Raw genomic sequence first — 15,566 nt, forward strand, 5'->3', positions numbered from 1 at the left:
AATAGAGGTTACTGTTACTTGACTGATTAGTGCCACTTAAGAGGATGCTTTATACTGTATTTGATTACAAAACTGAACAAGTTTGAACTAAGTGTCCAGAAGATGACCAGTCCTTGTTGTGACTGAAATGAAGTGGGAGAAAAAATGGTTCTTTACCAAACAATTGATCTCAATTAACAGAATGTTGCTGTTGAAAGTAAAACATCTATGGGGAATATGTTCCCCCATTATTCTTTAGCCTGAGCACAATATATCAGTAAACTCTCTCAAGCAACTGATTCCTGAGGAATTGTAACCTCAACCACTAACCTGGATGGTTCTTGAGATGGAAGATAAAACTCTGGAAATTATTTAAGTGATGGCTTTCACATCTCTGTTTTGGGCTGGTTTGTTTTTGTTTTCAGCCATTTTAAGCTAGGGATTTGAAGGTACTAATCCTCATTATAAAAAGCAACACTTTTTCCTACTCCAAAGAATTGACATTTTCATCTTCTCCTAAAAGTTCTAGCATATAGTCCTAAAAAGCCAAATAAATTTACAAATTACAGAAAATACATATAAAATTGTTTATTCTGGTATTGGTAAGTGGACAATGAAGATGATTGAGACATCATGTTTTATATGCTAACTTTGGGCTCAAATTTAATTATCCAGGTCATGAAAGTTTCATTTTGTGCTTTTTTAGTATACTTGTCAGTTTTCATTATCCCAATGAGTGGGCTAACATTAGATGCTTCAAAGTCTAAAAATATAAATAATAAATAAATAGATACGCCTGTTCAAGAATTCCTGTTGTTGCACTAGAGACAGCTGTTGCAATGTGTTCTACAGGCTTTCCTTTCTAGGAAATTTCAGATGAATAAGGCTGCCTTTGCTGTTCAGCAGGACATTGTAAAATTTCATTTGTGTTATAAAGTCAACAATACATAGTTGAGATGATGTGAGTGAAGGGTACTCTATAATCTCTAATTCTGTTCAGTACTCAAGCTGCACATGATATGAAACCTACAACTGTAAGGTATGATTTTCACTAGGGTATCAAGGGATGGTGTCACAGTAGGATATTTCACATTACTTGGTTTCAGCAGGAATCTCTGAAGTCCATTGGTCTGGAAAGAAGTAGGCCAACTGCTGAATCACCAGCACCTTTTAGATATTCTTCAACTGTCACCCATCTAGGAAGGGATATCTCATTTCCAGGCCTCTTGTAAAGGAGAGCGCAAGTAAGAAAAAGTCAAGGTCTTTGGGGAAGAGGAAGATGACTGAGGATAGGGAGTCTTGGTTATAGCCCCAGTAGGGCTGGAAGTCCTTGGAATAAGCTAACAAACATTTGGAGGCTTTTTGGAGCAGTGTCGAGACAGAGCTCCTGTAGCCTCATAGACTTCCCATATCAATACATAATAATTCCTAAGTAGTATACTAGAATCAACATTCTATAAATTCTATGGGGGCGGGGGAGTCTATTCACTGTCAGAGAACTCTAGACTAATTCCTGTCCATGCTAGTTGCTGGATGCAGTTTGACTCAAATCTGTTGTCAGTATCCTAATTTGGAGCTTAGCCATGCTATACAGGCAGATGAAGACAAAAAGCATTTGGAGTAATATGTTTATGGTGTGATGTGGTGAAATTGCAGAAAGCAAGCTGTTAAAGAAGGGAGTCAATGGCATATGACATGTTTTCTTGGGCAATTTGAATACTGACACTGTGAGTGTTTGCAGAACCATTTAGGTGTGGAATCTCGATACAAAATATGGATCTGGATTTTGTAATCTGAAGTGCTCTTGAACACTGTGTGGTTTATTTGGAGTGTAAGGCACTTGAGATGCACCAAATAGAGCATTCCATCCTGTCTTAAAGAGCACACGTGATTATTTTCTCTTGTACTCTGGAAATACCTTCACAGGGTGAGATAAGTCTATTAAAAAGAAAGCCAAATTGATCAATAATTTTCCCAATTGACAAGCAATTTGGCAGGAAGGAGCATCAGCTTAAATCATTCTACTGTAAAATTTAACAGTATAGTTTCCATACTGCTAAAGCAGATGGTTTTAGGGATTAAAACAGACTTTTAAAAAGCAAAATTTCATTTGACATGATTACACTTTGTAGCTTTTTTGTGACATTTTCTGTCAAATTCTCTGGTGCTGCTTTTATTCACTTTTTATTTCCGGTATTAATTAATTATCATGAGGGACTTACAGGTGTCATCTGATGCATTTGTATTGCAAAGTCACCCAGGAATCCCTAGTCACCAGGTATCCCACCAGGCACCTAACACAAGCATAGGACACACTCCATTCCCCATTTTGTCGATCTTCTTTCCCTTCCCTCAAACCTATGGTTTTGGAATTGTTCTGCTGCTCTAGCATGCCAGGCCAGGGTGAAGCAGCAATGCCAGCCACAATAATTTAATTAGCAATGTTGACAAATTAGCTCCTCCTGTGAAGGGTTTTCTCTCTTTCCCTCAATTCTTTTTTTTTTTTTTTTTTCCCGCTCAGCCAGAAGGGGCTGATCTGACAGCTTTGGTGCTGATTCAGATTTTATTTGAGCTGATGGGGCTATGCGGTGTGTTACTCTCATGATCCCTTCTCTAGAGGTTAAGTTATTCACCAATGTTGCAGACCCTGACACTAATCCAGAGACTGTATCTTCTAAATCACATTATCTCCTTGTATATGTCCAATTCTATAATGTGACTATGATGCAGAAAGTAGCATTTCATTGCACCCTATACTGGCTTTCAGCCAAAGCTATTAAAAAATAAAGCAATAAATGTGGCATGAGGCTGTTGTATAAAAGGTGTGGTAAAACTTGTCAAATAAAATGCATGTATTCTGCGCTCTTCACTGAGCAGTGATGATTTACTGTGAGGAGTGGTTGTGAATCAAATAAGGAAAAATGCAGTGAACTTTTCAAAACCCCAAATACTGTAATACTAAATAATATATAATATGTATAGCTCTTGAGAGTATTAATGTTTAGAATTGTGGATTGTGAATGGACCCCATTGTCTGTCTTATACAGAGCTCAATGCTGACAAAGTACTTGTTTATAGTTGGGGCAAAGGAGTTTTCAGTGTAAGTAGTAATCACATGAGTGCTGCTGATTATTTTGCTCTGTAAGTTTTATAAAGAAATAGATACTAATGCGTCTGTTGCATAGTTGCATACATGTTTTAAAAAACAAATGCAAAAGGAGGACCAGTGGTAAGATAATTGTACTTTTGAAAAAGAAACCCAGTTTTTAAAGGTCTCTGCATGTAAGGCTATGGGAACTTTATGGAGATTATGCGCTCAGACTCCAAGGGCAGGCTCGGGATGGAATGTGTGAAGTGGGTATGCAAGCAGGCATCTTAGTGAGACATTAGTCCTGGAAACTGTCTGCTCAGTCATCTCCAGGGTTGGCTACTACATGTGCACTTGAAAGAAGAAGGGCAGTTTAACCGAAAAAATGTCAGTTGGGAATGAATTGGGAAAGCCCCCACCTGCTGCTCCAACTATCCATATGCCTAAATTGCGATACTAGTTGATGCACAACATGAGCCAGATGGTAAATCCTCAGTCTCATTTTTGAATTGTAGAATTGCACAAGAAACATTCTGCTACTGTTTGGCTGGTTTCATCTTGCCGTACAGTTTCATTCTTGTTTCATCTTGAAAATTGGAATTTTGCAATTGTAGAATAATGACATTAGCCTTTGCTTTAAGCTTGTGGGGGAATGCAAATTAAAAACATTTTTCTGGGATTTATCTACATGACTTACATTAATAAATTGCATCGTTGCTTGGAAAATTTGCCCCAAAACATACACTGCTGATGTCTCAAACTGGGGGGGAAAAGGTATTTTCTTTTTGTGTCCTGCCAGTACTCTTCTGCTTAACAAATATGTAACTGGTAGATGGAAACGTGTAAGTGAAAACAGATGGGTTACTTAGGAAAGGAATGTAGTCCTTAGATTTGAGAGTCAGAATCATCTGTTGGATACTGCAAAATACAAAACATTAACTGACTAATTCCATAATAGGAATAGTAACTACTGCATAAGCCTGGACATTTAAAACTTTAGTGGTGTATCTTAATTGTCCCCACCTTCTTCCCCTGAACTGGTTTAAAGTTGAAATGTACACATGGTTATTTGGCTCCCCACGCACCCATTTCAAAACAAATAGGATAAACAAATGCCATATTACAATAGGTAAACTGATCCTTTGGGATGGGGGATGTCCAGAAGGATCGCTCCCTTTGGGTATGTCTATACAGCAAAGAAAAACCTGTGGCTGGCCCTTGCCAGCCAGCTCTGGCTCACAGGGCTCAGGCTGTGGGGCTGTTTCATTGCTCTAGGACCAATTGCTCTGGGTCCTCGAGTCGAGGCTCCAGCCTGAACCCAGAAGTCTACACAGTAATGAAACAGCCTTGCAGCCCGAACCCTGTGAACCCAAGTCAGCTAGCACGGGCCAGTTGCTGGTTTTTCTTTGCTGTGTAGACATACCATTAATGTGTAGTATTGCATAGTTGCGTTGGGTGCATTATGGCTTTTTTGCCTTCCACTGTAGCACCAGTTTTTGGCTATTGCTAGATGCTTGATGGTATCTGATTCCTTATTCACAGTTTCCTTCTAATTTAATGATCAACATCAGTTATCAGAAAGGTATCTCTGTTTATAAATCACTTAAAATGGTTAAGATGTATTTACAGTGATAACATCCGTTATTAGCATGGTTCTCAGCAAAGAATATGGTATCATGAAATAAGACACAATGTGTGGCAATTATAGGCCAAATTCTCCTCTTTTTTACACAAAAGCAAAAACAGTCCTGTGCAACTAATTGTCTTCCCATTGTGTTTGTCTGTTAACCAGATACAGTGTACGTTTCCCAGGCTGTTCCATTCATACAGTCCAGTGTTCATTCAGAAACATAACATTTCCTTTGGTTAATGTATTAAAGGGGGAAATGTGAAATTGTTTTAGGATGTGCAATACACTTGGAACAAAGCCTGTAAAGTTAATTTACGTTAGACGCTTGTGAGACAATTTGAGATCATTTTAATTTCACTTCAGAAATAAAAAGATGACATGTCTCAACTATGCTTTCCTGAATAAATAATTTTTTAGAAGAACAAAAGACTTAATACCTTTCTCAAGTTCAATGTAATTGCTAAAGAAGAAGAAATTGCAGTGAATTTGTTACAATTTTCTGTCCGTGTTCTATTAAACTTTTGATATGATTTAAAATACTAATTGATCATTAGAGTTTTCATTAATAATCTGAAATATTAATGAAGTAGCATGTAGTATGGTATGTGATAGAATGAAAAAACAGCAAGTAAGGTAGGTTAAGCACTTTAAGGCTTACTGTTTGCTTTTCACATTCCCTTAGACCAGGTGGGACTAGCAAAGTGAGTCTCAACAGAAGTTGACTTTCTGAGGTGCTCTTTGTAGATATAACAGAAAACATAAAGAGCAGGTGTTAAAGCAATGAAAAGGTAAACAGTAAGTCATTCTACAGGATGTTTAGCTGCTAAATGTAGAAAGAAACAGTTCTAAATCAGCAGTGTGCTACTATGGAAACATTTGCAGAACTCAAAGAAATACTTCAATTTATGTCCTCTTTTAAAAACAAAAAAAAAACAAAAAAAACCTACCTTTTGAATTCTCAGTGTTGGATTTGCTTATCTATTCTTTTTTAGAGATTGACAGGAAAAAGAGTAGTTTGACTAAGAGCGATAGAATTATCTTACAGGTTTTTGCTTTACCTGATGTCACTTAATTAAGCAAATGCAATATTGTAATAACTGGCATTTAGCACAGAATTCTTCTGTGCGCCTTTAATATTTATTTTATGAAATGGCTTATCAACTGAATAGATTAGACTGTTTTACTTTGTATATTTTTATCTTGCATTGCACATCTGTTACTTTTGGTCTTTAACACTGCAATGGGAAATATTGCTAAATTAATAAATATGAATGTACGGAGGGAAATATTTTTTCTTATGAAATAGGAAGTTAAAGCAAAAGAGTAGTTAATGGCTAGATATTTAAGATGTAATTTGCAAACTGGGATGCCTAAAATATTAAGCACCTTAAACCCCTAAAAGAAGGCTTGTGATTTAGGGGCCTGCATAGAATCATCCAAGTTTCCAAATTATGGACAGAGTCCAAGGCCAACTTTCATATATGAAAGTACACATTGCTTTATATCTTGAAAATATGGCTGTTGTGTTTTACACATGCAAATACACTTAGCTGGTTTCACAGGATACATCATACTGTGTATCTGTGTACCTGCTGGGAGGAAGTGAATCCTAATGAGAAAATAATATTTTATAATGATAATTCATTACACATGTTAAAATAAAGAAAAAAGTTTGTTTATATTTAAGAAAGTCACTAACATACTGGACTAGTAATGAGCTATTTTCTACTTTTGTTTACAATTCAGAACCATTTTTATGCTGTCATTGAAGCATATGAAGAGAAGTATTTGCAGCATTATATTATGGTGATTATGTTAAAGCATCATAATACTTTTTGCTTAGAATATAGGCATACTAGTGTGAAATAGATTCAGGATCAGAGCTATACTGTGCAACTAAACTATTCTTCCTGTACTAAGATTAAAATGTTACGTCTGCTGGTGTAACTCAAGCTTAAGTCAAAATTTAACATACTGTTTAATATTTTGGGAATGTCCGAATTAGTTTCTGTAAAAATGTAACTTGTTTGTGTGGAATTGAATGTAATTGTATCCTCTGTTAACATTAATAACGTTCATCAGTGAATTATTTAATTGCCTTTCCGTTATTCATGTAGAAATATATAAATATTGCCTTGTTTGGGGTATGTGTGTACATGTGCATCTGTGTGTGCGCGCACCCAATGTATTCCCTCAATTATAACAGGTTGTTTTGTAGGAATTATGAGGACAGAGACTTTCTTTACTAGTAGACAACATTTTGTTTCTGCTTTTTCCTTTGTAAACTCTGTATTTGAGTGGAAGAGTTGCAGGATTCAAAGGACTTTAGTTAGCGGAGCTTTCTTGAAATTGTCATTTCCCTAGGTTAATTTCACTACAAATCAGTCCCTGGAGATATTCAAAGTAGCATTTGTAGATTTAGACACAGAATTCTTGCTAATCTTGAGTCTCATACTTAAATCTCTGTACAATGTGCTGAAAATGATTCCATGTAAATAAACTGTAGGCACTTTTAAATAGAGATGAGATAAGCTAGCCGCTGTCAGTTGTTTGTAAATAACTAGCTGATCAAGTTTTTTATTACTGTCACTGTTTCATGTATGACTTTTCACATATATGCCTGAAGCCAGTATATATAACTGCTAGTAACTGTTGTCATTAAATTTGAGTTGCTTGCAAGCTAAACAGCATACGTGTTCTGCAGAATAATGCAGCTCTCTCCTTCTGCTTGTGGTATAATGATCCCTGGCTTCAAAATGAGCTTTTGATTGAACCTCTTAATTTGCAAACTTAGCCTAGGAAATACATAGTTTGGTGACAATTTTGTGAAATTAGAGACTTACAGAAGTAGAAAAAGAAGCATTAATAAAAGTATATAAACATTATTACTGTAAGTCATACCCTGTGTTTAGAATAGAAATGATATTGTCTTACCTTCATTAGCCACTGAGTGTTGTTTTCCATGATGTTTTCAAGTAGTTGCAGTCTTTGTACTGAATCATCATAATCTAGTGGTGCATCCCTCTGCACTGCATTAGACACATAAGAGCTAGAAGAAGAGCGGCAGTTGTCCATCTCAGGCAATAGAAAGGTATAGCTGCATGACCCATGCTGAACTTGATACTGCTTCTTGCCGATAGTCTCCATGCTTTTACGAAAGGAGCTATACCCTGAAGCTAAAACAAGATTACAGCTCAAAATAAAGTAAACAGCCAGCCACATTTTAATTGCTATGATAACCCAGCAAATCTAAAATACTGAAGTATTTTATTTTCAGTATGATTAACAAGAGTCCAGATTATCTAGTTGACTTGCCCTGAAATTCAGTGCTTTACTGGCATGTGTAAAGTACTCTGAATGAGGGCTTTTTTTTTTTTTTTTACTTTCCCGTTGCAAACTTGGTAAAAAAAAAGTTCTGTCTTCTCTCCGGCTGTGCCCTAAACTGTCAGATGCAAATAGAGAAACAGTCCTGTCTCAGCTGCAAGTTCTGTGTTCGTTTTTAAAATAAGCTTTAATGTTTTCTTCTGCTTGTCTTTTGGCAAGATTTTACAGCTTCGGTATCTGAATCAATCACTTTCCTTTCCTTATATGATAAGTTGATAAGAGTAGCCAGACATGTGTAGCTAAACTGCTCCTCCCTCCTGGCTTATCCGTTATCTTCCTGTAGGGGGGGTCACTTGCAAGGCAGCAGAAAGATCAGAGCACACTGCTGAATGCTGTATGGTATGCTGCACTAAATCTCTTGAAAAACTGATCCATTACAGGACCCCTGTGAATTTCTTAAGCACAACTCTAATTAAGAATTTCCTAGACATCAGTTCTTTATAGCCTCCAACTATGTTTTCATAGTTGAGCTTGTAAATTTTTTGTTGTGATCATTTTAAAATATTCACACACAATTTCCTTTGTTTGTTTGTTCCTCTTAAAGAAAAATTCTTTTGAAATGTGTCTCAGCAAAGCATTGCTTGGCTTATGTTTAATAGTTTGTATAAATAAGGAGGAAGACACTTTTCTAATCATACAAAAGTAGGCTTCAGCTTACCTTTTCAGAAAGAAATAATGCTCTTTTTTTAAGAATTGAACCTTCAACTGAACATATTGTGCATAAATAAATTATACTGTAATTAGAATAGAATGATTTATGTAAATCATGTAAAAAGTGAATAGCAAAGCTTATAAACAGTTTTTTAAATGTTAGTCATGTATATTAACTGGCTATTTTAAATTATGTTCATTTTAAAAATATTCATAAATCAAAAGTCACCCAGCTGGGCAAAAGGGGATAATGTTTCAAACAGAGTAGCAGTAGGAATTCGTCAATAAATGACATGGAAGTATAGAATTTGCTATATTAGATCATACTGGCCTAATATCACACCTCTGGTTGTGGTCAATAATGGTGGTGGAAGGTGAAGAAAAATACATCATGAAGCAATATTTTAATAGTGCAGGGCTGTACATGGGGAGGAGAGGGATTACTCTGTGTCCTGCAATGATCAGCTAACTTCAAAAAGCATGAGACTACTAAACAGCTAAGAAAGACCAGGAAGGAGTTTGATTCCAATAAAATCTTGGAAAAATAAATTGTCTGCTGTAGAAAATATGCTCTGGAAACCATCATGCTGGGGAACTGATTCTTGAGGAGAAATTGCCCTATAATTCCCTGGATCTGGACACAGAGACTGGACTCCTCTTCTTAAATATTGCTTTTAATTTTATGTGAATGTTGTGCTAAAGAAGGTTCCAAAATAATACGCACTGGAGACCAAAGTCCCCTATTTATCCATAGGACAAGCAATATATATCATAAGAAGCATCATTACATGTTTCCCTATATATCTTTCTCTGCCAACGCACATTAACACTGTTTTACTTTCAATGATATGGAAACGGTATAAAGGCTGTGAAAGCCAGTTGTAGGAATTAGGCTCTCTGCTGTGTTGCTCATTGGATGGTTGAGATTTCTTACTCCACCTTATGTTTTTGTGACTGCCTTATCTAAAGATAACCCAAAAAGTTTACTTCTGGAGAACCCCAAAGTGGACAAAATGTGCTTGATTTAAGTTTCAGCTGTATGAGATATAAAACAAATATGTCAAATTTGCTTTCTGGGGAGTATTTGTTTGCCAGCAGCCGTGCTTTGGATTCCAGTTCATTGAGGTGTTTGTCTGAAGCTAAAGACATGGTGAAGGATATTTGCTGTAAAATAAATCTAGTAGTGAAACATTTGTTTTTGGCAAATAAAGAGAATGCATAGATTATATGTCCAGCTTGGTGTTGCTCTACCAAAACTAATAAATGTGACAGATACCCTGAAACTTGTTGATGCAGCCACAAAACTCTGAAGAGAAGTTTCTACTTTTCTATCTGTTTCTTTGAACAAAAATATCCTTCTGTTTGTACAATAGTTTCTTTTTCAAGGAATCAGACTACTTGGGGGGCGGGATAGCTCAGTGGTTTGAGCATTGGCCTGCTAAACCCAGGGTTGTGAGTTCAATCCTTGAGGGGGCCACTTAGGGAGCTGGGGCAAAATCAGTACTTGGTCCTGCTAGTAAAGGCAGGGGGCTGGACTCAATGACTTTTTGGGGTCCCTTCCAGTTCTAGGAGATAGGTATATCTCCATATATTTTTATATTACTTGTGGCAACCTTCAGGGAGTCTGCACAATTTTTACTTAGACTGGCTTCTCCCCTGGAAGTATGCTCCAAAGCACTTACGACCCTTGATAACTTAGTTTAAAAATACTGAAGAGGAAAATATCTTGCATGAGGTTCTGCCTCTGTTTCATGCTCCAGTGCTGAAAGTTTCCTTTTTCTTAGTGAGGAATACTTGGAAGATTTTTCTTACTTTTCTTACACTTTTTGGTGGGACCTATGTGTGTTTTCATGCTTCAGTTCGACAATGAAGTGGAAGATAATATTGACCAGTGTGATCTGTTAAAGGTTTTCTTCTTGATTGCTAGAGCTGTGCTGCCACCTTTATCTCAAGGAGACTGGGACTTTGAGAAGTTGTCAGACAAGGAGGGGCCAAGAACCCTTTCCTGAGAGGATTTATAAAGTAGCTCTTGATCTGGAAAAACTCTTATGAGATGGCAGCTCTGATTTACTAAGGATGATGCATTCATCCCTCCACACACTGGTCGACTAAGTCACTGAGAACATATTTGCACTTCAGTTCATCTGGGTTTTTGAGAAGGGACTGGATGTGATCAAGCAACCCCTCAATGCCAACTGGCAAGAGGGTTACAAGAATATTTGGATTCTGGTTCACCAAAGAATGTCATGTGAGGTCTTAACTGAAAGCCAGCATCACACTGGTCATTAATATTGTTATGAAATGTATGTACAGATACTATCTAGGAGTTATGCATATATATTGAAAATGAAGTTATAAAGGCTGTATTATGGCAGAGATAACAGCTTTTCTGTCAGACAAAAGATGTTTATTCACCTCTCTCTATCAGCCTATAAATTAAGCATTACAAAATCAGCAGAGACGTGTAGAGTCACTAGGGAAGAGCACACAGGAAAAACAAGCAATGGGGTGATACTGTCTCAGTACAGACTGAACTTTTTGGATGCAAGTATAAAGTAAAGAAAACACCCACTGATCCTCCACTTAGAAGGTAAACAGGCAGTGCGTTTACATTCATGAAAATGGGATCACAACCAGCCTTGGTTGAAGATGCTGCAAAAGGCTTTGGTGAGATAAACATCTTTAGACATGAGATTAGCCTGTTAAGTTTAGTCTCTAGAAAACGTGCTATGAGTTTGTTTTAAACGGTAACCTTTTTTTCCCCTATTATTCTTACTCACAATATCTTGAATCATGAATCTTTTGGTAATAAATTTTATCCTTGTTTTCGCTATAAATATATCTGTGCTCTGATATTAGGAAAGGTGTTGCTGATTCTGAGTTAAATCATACAAGCTGGTGTGTATACTGTTCCCTTGGGGACAGCAGACCTGGTATTTCTGTGAGTGTTCAGGGGATAAAGGGCTAGACACCACAGGGGAATGCTTCAAATGAGCTCAGGGACTGGGGTTACACCTATTTCTTTCAAGGCAAAGTAAGGGCTGGCACAGCCCAGTTGAGAGTGGTTGGGTGGCTAACAGGCTGGTGATGTTAGGGCGCTGACAGTTAAACACAAGCAAATCTCTCTCACTGAAGTCAAGGAAGTAACAAGATGAATCACAGTTATGGGTACCCTGAGAACCATCACACTGGAGCCCTGGCTTTTGAGGGTTGAACCTGCTTCTGTGTTGGGAACTGCAGGACTGTGACTCTGAGAGGCTGTTTGAGGGTAGAGGGGCCAAGAGCAAGATTGGAGTAGAGGACCCTGGCTAATAATGCTTGATATAGCTTGGACCTCCACAGGAAAGAAATCAAGTGGTTTGAATGTTGGAAAGATCAACCAATTTAGCATTTCTGTTGAATGTGTGGCTCCTAATTGCTGCAGTGGCATTCGGGAGTAGTGTGGAGAGTACGGAAATCTTTCTCCAGGAATGCTGGCTGGAACCCATGTGGAAGCAGTGGGCAAGTCAATAGCTTCACAGCAGCCTCTTCTGAGATCTGTGGCTAGGTGCACTGCTGTGACTAACCTTCTGTGTGTGGAGGATTAGTTTAGTGCTCCTGCACAGGGAGAGACTGCTCTTCTTTACTGTCTGATACACGCTGTCTGGTGGTGAAGTGAGTTGAATGTCCCCCTCAGGTATATCAGTGAGGACTTTGCTGTCTCGACATCTGTCTCAACTTACTCTCTACTTTGCTGCAGGGATCTTAGCTTTTCCCACCATGTGTAGGAAGCTGAAAGTGAGGCACCCTGCCAACAAAATGAGCATAACTGCTCTTTAACCCTATGTTGGAAAAGTTGCTGCATTTGGCGCATCTTTTTGAACATGGTTTGCCCTTGTCATCCATTTGGGAGCAGCTTTCCCAGCAGAGGAGGGAAAGTTGTGCCTCCAAAGTAATTATCTCCTGCAAAGCCAAACTAGCCATAGCTCAAGGGGAATGGAAATGGGAAGAAGCTGAATTTGGAAAATTAGTGTGAAATGTAAGGAAAGTTTAAATAAATTTTTGTCCTCAAAAGTTCCGGTGAGGAGGAGAAATTCTGAATGCTGCATTGTTACTGTATCTCTGAGGAGTTGGAACATGTCTGGCTTCTCACTTGGAGGGCAGGGCTTATTCCACAACTGCTGAATGACAGGCTGATCTACATCCTATCAACAGTGAGAGGAAACATCCCATTGTAAGTTTGTCAGACATATTAAAGTAGGAGGATTCTGAATAACTTGGCACAGGGTTTTGTATATTTCAGTACAAAATTCAATAAAAGGTTTATTATAGTTCATATTAGTTGTAGTTGCCTTTCAATACTTTTGTTATGGTCATCTCCCTTTGGTGGTGCTTTATAGATGGAGGGGCCTGTTTGAATGTACAGTACAATGTATTATCCAAACTGAAATTGTGATGCTTAGTCTGCAATTTCCTGATTGCCTTTTAGTTAAGTGTATATAGTGTTTGACATAAAATAGCAAATACTGCCCAGTATATTTAAAGTAAAAATTAGATATTTCCCCCCTTTAAAAAAAAGCCATTCACTTTACAGAACTCACCTTATAAAAAGGAGTGAAATGTATATTTTGCCAAAATTAAGCATTTAAACCTTTTTGCCAGATGTGCTTCAGGCAATTTCCTTTCTTGGGAAACAGTAATTTCCCTTACTCTACCAGTTCTGTTTTTATTTCTTACACTATATGAGTACACTGCATTAAAAGCAAGACCACTAATATTATCTTTCCAATTATCATTTTATATACAGCTGTACAGCTTCTGTTTGACAGGCAAGTAGAGAGGCACTTCTGTGAGATCTTTGATACTAAAGGAAGCATAAAAGTTTGTGAAGTAATATAAGAAAATGTTGATTCTGTCTTAGTCTATATTTGCAGATTTTTGCCTCCATCTCATTTTAAGGTTGTTAATTTTGTAGGAGAGTGAATTGTCATTTTAATGCTTTTTTTAATTCAAGTTTTTGCCGTGAGACTAAATCTGAGGGAGAGAATAAGAAACCAGGCTATGATGATGAGGCACATGTGCTATTTGATTCACTATTATAGTAATATTTAACATTCCTGAATAATTTAAAGAATTGTTGTAATATGAGAGAATTAAACTTCAGAATAAAGTTCTAGATGCAAATAAGAGATCTGAAATCTTGTAATAAATTTTAAAATCATAAAAACCTTTTTGTAGATTGCTGGTACCTGAATTTTAGCCATTTTGATACTTTTCTGCTAGGACCTCATCTTTGATTCTTGGGTCCTTTTAATATTATTAGTCTATAATAATTTCATTTGATGACTCCAAAATATTTTCCTTCCTTCCTTTTTTTTGAATGTTTCTCAGAAACAAATGCAAACAAGGACAATATTAATAAAATCACAAAATTAAAAACAGTAATAGGGTTTTGAATACTAACTAGTCCACTGATAATCATGCCATCTAGTCTGCAGTCTTACTTTTCCCCCCTAAGAGAAAGGAATGCCAAATATTTTGTTGCAATGAGCTGAAATTAATGAATATTTTCTTTGTGACCCATAGTTAAATCAAGCCAACTCTAAATCCTTTCTGAAGTAAGCAGTAACTTCCTATCAGTTTGTTTATCTAGGTTTTTATACCATGCCCATCATCTTATTATCCAAGCTTATCAATGTAGGATGTACTTGTATGTGATGTATTTCCTATGAAATTTGCTAAACTTATTGTGCAAAACAATGAGCTTATTTTAAAAAGCCAAGACATTCTGAATAACTTTAAGTTTACTGCAGCCTGCCTCTTTTTGTTAAGCATATAAATAAGAAGTAATTTTTTTCAAATACATTTATTCTGGAAAATTATTTATTTAGAAATGTATATTGTGCCAGTCTCAAATTGGTCATATTGTATTGGTGTAATGCCATGGAGCATTAGTTACAAAAGAGAGTAACAAAATCACTCTTTGGTCTCGATTCATCTGAGTGACTCATGTCCTCAGTACCTGACATTTATTTGTTGCCACATTTTACTCTCCCTCTTCAGACAGAATCCTACTGAGTTTTTCGAAGACCTTCACAGTCTTCTTCCTTCATAAAATCATAGTGCTGGAGGGGACCTCGAGAGGTCATCAATTCCAGCCCTCTGCAATGAGGCAGAACCAAGTAAATCTAGACCATCCCTGAGGGTGTTTGTGCAATTGGTTCTTAAAAACCTCCAATTATGGGGATTCCACAACCTCCCCTGAAAGCCTATTCCAGAATTTAACTACCCTTTATAGTAAAAAAGATTTTCCTAACATCTAACGTAAAATCTCTCTTGCTGCAGATTAAGCCCATTACTACTTGCCCGACTGTGATGGTTCTCAGGGTATCCAGGACTGTGCCTCGAGCACGTGAGAGACTTGTTTCTGTTTAACTGGGGGCTGGTCTACACTGGGGAGGGGGATCGATCCAAGATACGCAACTTCAGCTACGCGAATAGTGTAGCTGAAGTCGAAGTATCTTGGATCGAATTACCTGGGGTCCAGACGGCGCGGGATCGACGGCCGCGGCTCCCCCGTCGACTGCGCTACCGCCACTTGCTCTGGTGGAGTTCCGGAGTCGACGGTGAGCGATATATCGATCCCGGATAAATCGATTGCTACCCGCCGATACGGCGGGTAGTGAAGACGTACCCTGGGTGTCAGACTGCTGACACCACTATCCAGTTAGCCTTCCAAGCACTCTCTTCTGGGTACTGTCAGCCCTAACTTTGCCGTGCAGGTTAACAATAGGTGCACCCCAATCCCTGAGCCCCTTTGAAGCATTCCTCTGTCATGTCTAGCCCCTTCTCCAC

General features: G+C 37.6%; 2 protein-coding genes across 5 annotated transcripts in view; one reads left to right on the top strand and one right to left on the bottom strand.

The window, feature by feature from the left end:
* The window catches only part of ANGPT2 (angiopoietin 2), a 70,200-nt gene extending 62,281 nt beyond the window's left edge, over positions 1-7,919 (bottom strand). For all 4 annotated transcript variants that reach the window (XM_065401169.1, XM_065401168.1, XM_065401167.1 and 1 more), the window contains exon 1: positions 7,632-7,919. In XM_065401169.1, coding sequence (XP_065257241.1) covers positions 7,632-7,919 — 288 coding nt within the window. The remainder of the gene's footprint in view (positions 1-7,631) is intronic.
* MCPH1 (microcephalin 1) overlaps positions 1-15,566 on the top strand; it is a 249,499-nt gene that overhangs the window by 179,813 nt on the left and 54,120 nt on the right. The gene's annotated exons all lie outside the window — the stretch shown is intronic.

The sequence above is a fragment of the Emys orbicularis genome, chromosome 3, assembly GCF_028017835.1.
Source record: "Emys orbicularis isolate rEmyOrb1 chromosome 3, rEmyOrb1.hap1, whole genome shotgun sequence".
Lineage (NCBI taxonomy): Eukaryota > Metazoa > Chordata > Testudines > Emydidae > Emys > Emys orbicularis.